At 36.1% G+C, this 5054-nt stretch overlaps 1 protein-coding gene across 2 annotated transcripts in view; it reads right to left on the bottom strand.

Annotated features, from left to right (window-relative positions):
* LOC106525710 (ETS translocation variant 5) overlaps positions 1-4497 on the bottom strand; it is a gene marked incomplete at its 5' end in the record, with an annotated part of 13163 nt that extends 8666 nt beyond the window's left edge. For both annotated transcript variants that reach the window (XM_014020034.1, XM_014020035.1), the window contains 5 exon segments: positions 588-696; positions 2406-2456; positions 2590-2637; positions 4239-4320; positions 4432-4497. In XM_014020034.1, the coding sequence (XP_013875488.1) occupies positions 588-696; positions 2406-2456; positions 2590-2637; positions 4239-4320; positions 4432-4497 (356 nt within the window).
* Between the last annotated feature and the right edge of the window lie 557 nt (positions 4498-5054).

The raw sequence follows: 5054 nt of genomic DNA, 5'->3' as shown, positions 1-5054 counted from the left end.
GGGTAAATGAGGACACAGATTGTAGTGTGAAGAGCTTTGAGTGTCCTGGTTGGATAGAAAGGTTCTGTAAAAGTACAGTTCATTTACCATATTCTGAAATCTACTCAGCATACCTGCTCTGTCTTTGTCCTCTAATGCTTATTGTAACATTCAGGCATAATTTGCTAATTTTAGCTTTCAGCTACTGAGGCTGCAGTAGCTTGGTGCTCAGTGCTGCAGTCGTATAATGTCAAGGCTACAGGTTTAAGCCCAGGTTGTCTCATAAAGAGCACTGGCGTCAAACAAATCCAAAATCTATGTGCAAATCTGCTTGTTGTGGTGCAGAAAGCAGCAGCCAAAAGAAAAACATTAGCTTTTTCCAATTCAACCTTTTACCTGCAGTTTTGCTAATATTAACTTTTAGTTACAGTATTGCCATTTTTAGCTTTTAGCTACTGTGTTGCTTGCTCATTTTAGCTCAGTTTTGCTTGTTTTGTCTTTTTCWAAATGAGTTTCAGATTCTTCAACAGATCTCAGCAAAGTCAGCATTCAAATGTTCAACTTGTAGAAAAGGCTACTTTCTAGAGTTTTGTCTTAGAGTTTGTTACCTGTAGCTGTAAAGGCACGTGTCAGACTGGGGCGTCCCACATGGGGACAAGTCTTTGGATGAACCGGGCTCCCGCTTCACTTTGCTGACAGGTGGTCCATGAAACATCACTGCAATTCACAAAAAGAAAATAAATTTTAAAAAATCTGTTTAAGGTGCAAACTCTCCTTATATTACCCCATAGATTGCACTTTAAAAAAAACGAGACTTACAGGTTCAATTAGAATTTAAAAATGTGGGTGTGGTATGTTAAAATTTATAAAAAGTAATAGAAACTCTAAAGCATCACCCACGAGACATCCAGTGATCTTTCATATAAATTGGCCTCAGTACCCGTGCTATAAAAGGCAGGAAATCGTGCAACTACTGTTAGCAAAATATCTTCTGAAAGAAAAAACAACTGATTAATAACTTTTGGAGTCAAGTAAACACAAAAATGACTGTAACTCAGTTTTACAGATATTCAGATAAAATTTGGGGTGGCTGTAGTTGAGTCATTCCCAAAATATAATWCAAGCACATACTGATCACACAAGAGTTTTGTTAAAAACTGATACGTATTCCTTCAAGGAGTGCTAGTTTCATTACAGATGAATGTTGTGTTTTTTAGTGTACCTTTAAAATATAAATTTTAGTACAAAACATATCAAAAATAAAAGTTGCCCTCATTTAAAAAGCCGCTGTTTAAACTTGAGTCATTGTCCAAGTTGGTACAACTTCTTAAGTCAAGTTGTTTYTTTGTTTTACCTTCTAGTCTCTTTTTTCATGGAGTTTGCCCTAAACAAGAAGTACTATCTGATCTCACCTTTCCTGGAAATAAACGTTTGGCTTGTCAACTCGCCGCTGACGCAAACCAGCCACAAACGTTTCATCTGTGACACGTTCGCTGTCAGCTTTACGACCCAAACATGAAGCAACTCTGTCGAGGGAGCTACTGTTATTAAGGCAATAAAAATGCTCACTATGTGTTTGGCAGCTGTACTTYATGTCCTATTTTCACTCTGTGCTTATCTGTGAAAGTTGTGGGCTTTTTTTTTTTTTTTTTGTATATAGGCTTGGTGCATGGAGGTAATGTTACAAATCTTCCAACCGGTCAACACAACTGCTGTCATTRATTTGGTAAATATTGTGTGAGCATGTCCAGGTTTATGCCACAATAAAACTCATGTTAGATGCAAATATATTTACAGCAGGCTTAGCCAGTTTAGATCTAAAAAAACCCAAAGCGGTCCTAAAATATATATATATATTTTTTTTTCTATTTTTACTGCTGCCTAAAAAGATAACTGTCACATATTTGTTTCACTTTTCATTTTGGTTTTTATACCCATTCAAAAAAAGCTCCTTCTCTCCGACTCAAACACCCACTCACAGTAAATATAAATAAAACTGTCATGTCTTTGAAGCCTTTTTTGAAGCCTGAGTAGGCAGGGCTGTATTTTGTGGGTCTATTTTCAGCTGTGCGTGAATTCATTTGCAATTTGTACCGACAGACTGAGTCAAAACAAACAGTAACCAGTAAAAAACGAACAAAATGACTCATGTTTTCAATAGTCCATGAATAAAAATTGAGATTTTTGACCTAATTATATGTGATAAATGATACTTTGAACTGCAAAAAAATGTTTGCAAGTTAAATTCATTCTAACTTTTTGTTTTACTTACATTTTTTTTGTCAGTGATTCACTGCTAAACACTCATACCATCAGGATACATGAATGAAAAATGTGTAGTTCTACAAGATGTGAGATACATAAACACACACACACTATATACAGTATATAAATACACAGATATGGGAGGAGAAATAGCTACTCACAGTTAGTGGACTGGAAATCAGGGACAAACTGTTCGTCATCAGGAACCTGAGCTGTCAGACGACAGAAGACGAGATGATTAAAGACTTGCTAAGTCTAAAATTAACAATTCAGGCGAAGAGCTCGGTTGTATTTAGAGTAATTGGCTTATTGCAAGCTGTCAGTTTTTATTTTAAGATGTTTTACCTTCTGCGATCCATATTTCTTGGAGCTGACTCAGATCTTGAAAAAGCTCTGTAAGAGTCATAAATATCATCATATGGTTAACCCTTGTGTCTCATAGCTTCAAAAAATAAAAACAAGTTGCTGAATGTCTCAAATCTCAGTATTTATTGTGCAAATTCTGATTCAGCATTCACACTATTGACAGTATTCATACGATCAAAGCATTCTGACGCTACAGCTCTTGTTTTTATGGTTTTCAAAATATTTAACATAATTATTTTTTTTCCCTATAAAAATGCATTAAGATCTCTTTGTCTTCAAAAACATTCTTCTCTTTGGAATCTGCTTCAGTGTACYTGTACTTATGCTACTTTTAGTGTTTAGCTATGGTTCTGCTACTTTTAGCCTCCAGCTATCCTTATTAGCTATAACTGTATTTATTCGTGTATGATTCTAGAAATTAAACCATAAAAATCATCCATAAAGCAGGGGGGCGGGGTAGTATTATACATAGAGTAAAGTTTGACACGCATAGCGAGGCATATAAACAGTAGTTGTTTACTCATCGAAGTAAGAGGAGGAAAAACGTGTTTTCTTTTTCTTGTTAGCCGCAGCGATTGAAAAAAAAAGATTTGGTGTTTAGCTGCATGTTCTGATAAATCCATCTCACTAATTAACAACCGGCCTCTGCTCTGGTCTGGAAGTGGATTGTGTTTTCAGTGACACACAGAACCAGAAACTTCTGCTGCACGTCCTCCACAGCTCTGCAGCAAAACACGCCCACACAAGTGTGTCTCCCTAAATAATGTGTCACCACCAGAGGGCGCACCGCAAAGGTTTCAAAATCCTGAAGTCTGTCTGAAATGAGTGGTGGCTTCGTGCATGGTGATTAGATTTTTARGCTTTTTAAGCTCAAAAATGATGATCGTTTTATCCTAAATACAGTAATACTTTTGTGTAGCCTTTTTCTACTTTAGTATAATTGTCCTGTAAGTTTTACCAGACTTTTTCATATGTTTGGCTTTAATCTTTTACTTTTAGTTTACATTTTGCTAATTTCTTACTTTCATTCAGTAACATTAGCTACTTCTAGGTAGTCTATTGCTATTCTTAACTAGCCTTTTGCAAGTTTTAGCTGACCTTTTGTTACTTTCAGCTAGCCTTTTTCAGCTTTAGCTAGCAGTTTGCTATATTCCGCTTTTCTCTAGCCTATTCGCTACTTATATTACACCTTTAGCTGTTTMTGGCTTTTATTTAGCCTTTTGCTACTTTAGGTAGCATTTCCCTACTTTTAGCTAAAATTTTGCTGTTTTAGGTAACAGTTGGCTACATTCTGATTTTATCTAAACTGTTTCCTATTTTTATCTAACCTTCTGCTACTTTTAGCTTTTATCTAACCTGTTATAAATTTAGCCAGATTTCACTACTTTTGGGTAGATTTTTGCTATGTTTAATTAGTTTTTGTTATTTTAGCTTGAAACTAGTCTTTTGCATTTTTTGGATTCATCTAACCCTTTGTTATTTTAGATAGCTTTTTGATTTTTTTTCTTTTAGCTGGTCTAGTGATCTGTATTTAGCTGTTAGCTGGTGTTATGCTTCCTTTCGCTTTATGAACTCAGTTTCAGTTTTTTAATGTCTGTAATTATTATTTGTCGTGTTTCATTTTGTACCTTCTGTGTCCTGAGCCAGCTCAGTGTCGTAAAACTTCCTCCGTCTGTCYTTGAGACACTTCTCTTCCTCTGGGTGACAATTCTACAGCAGCAGACATCAGAAAACAACTCAGACTTCACTTCCTTTGCTTTGTCAGCGTGCACAGAAAGCAATAACTACATAGGACTTAAACGTCAGATTAAAAAAACTCACACTCTCGGGCACCACAAAAGGGACCTGCTGGTCATAAAAGCCATCCATGTTGCTGCTGCCTTCACCCTGGAGAAATAAAAGGAGGAGCAATTATTATTAGAGAAATATTTTAAAGCATCGGATTTACTGCGGGAGATTTATTTTCCCACCAAGAGAACCGTTCAACCCATCATCTCTTTCATGGCACTCAATTTGTTTGTTTCTAACTTCAATGACCTGAAAAAAGAAGAGAGGCTTTTACAGCTCTGTTGATAATTAAAGTGCTAAATGACGCGAATGGTGAGCGAATCAGAGATGTTGGAAAAGMTGGATAAGCAGAGAGCAATAAAATGTGACGTCTTCTCCCGTGGCTGCACCTTAACATGCTCAATCCATSAATGAGACAAAGCCGAGGCGCTGATGAACACGAGGCAAATATTTGTTTCTTTTCAAAACCTGGATAAAGAACAAACAGAAAGCTGTCCGACACATCCAGGGGTTCGGAAAATGTTCAAATTTTGTTTCAAAACAACTAAACCTGCACATATAATTTCATTTATTTACTTGTGTTTTGTATTTTACTGTATGATGCTCAGTTGGGAGTTTTGTCCAAAACTCAGAACAAGCTTCACGCATTCTAACAA

The sequence above is a fragment of the Austrofundulus limnaeus genome, unplaced genomic scaffold (genome assembly GCF_001266775.1).
Source record: "Austrofundulus limnaeus strain Quisiro unplaced genomic scaffold, Austrofundulus_limnaeus-1.0 Scaffold238, whole genome shotgun sequence".
Lineage (NCBI taxonomy): Eukaryota > Metazoa > Chordata > Actinopteri > Cyprinodontiformes > Rivulidae > Austrofundulus > Austrofundulus limnaeus.
The sequence above is the reverse complement of the archived record's forward strand: the minus strand, read 5'-3'. Positions and strand labels throughout refer to the sequence as shown.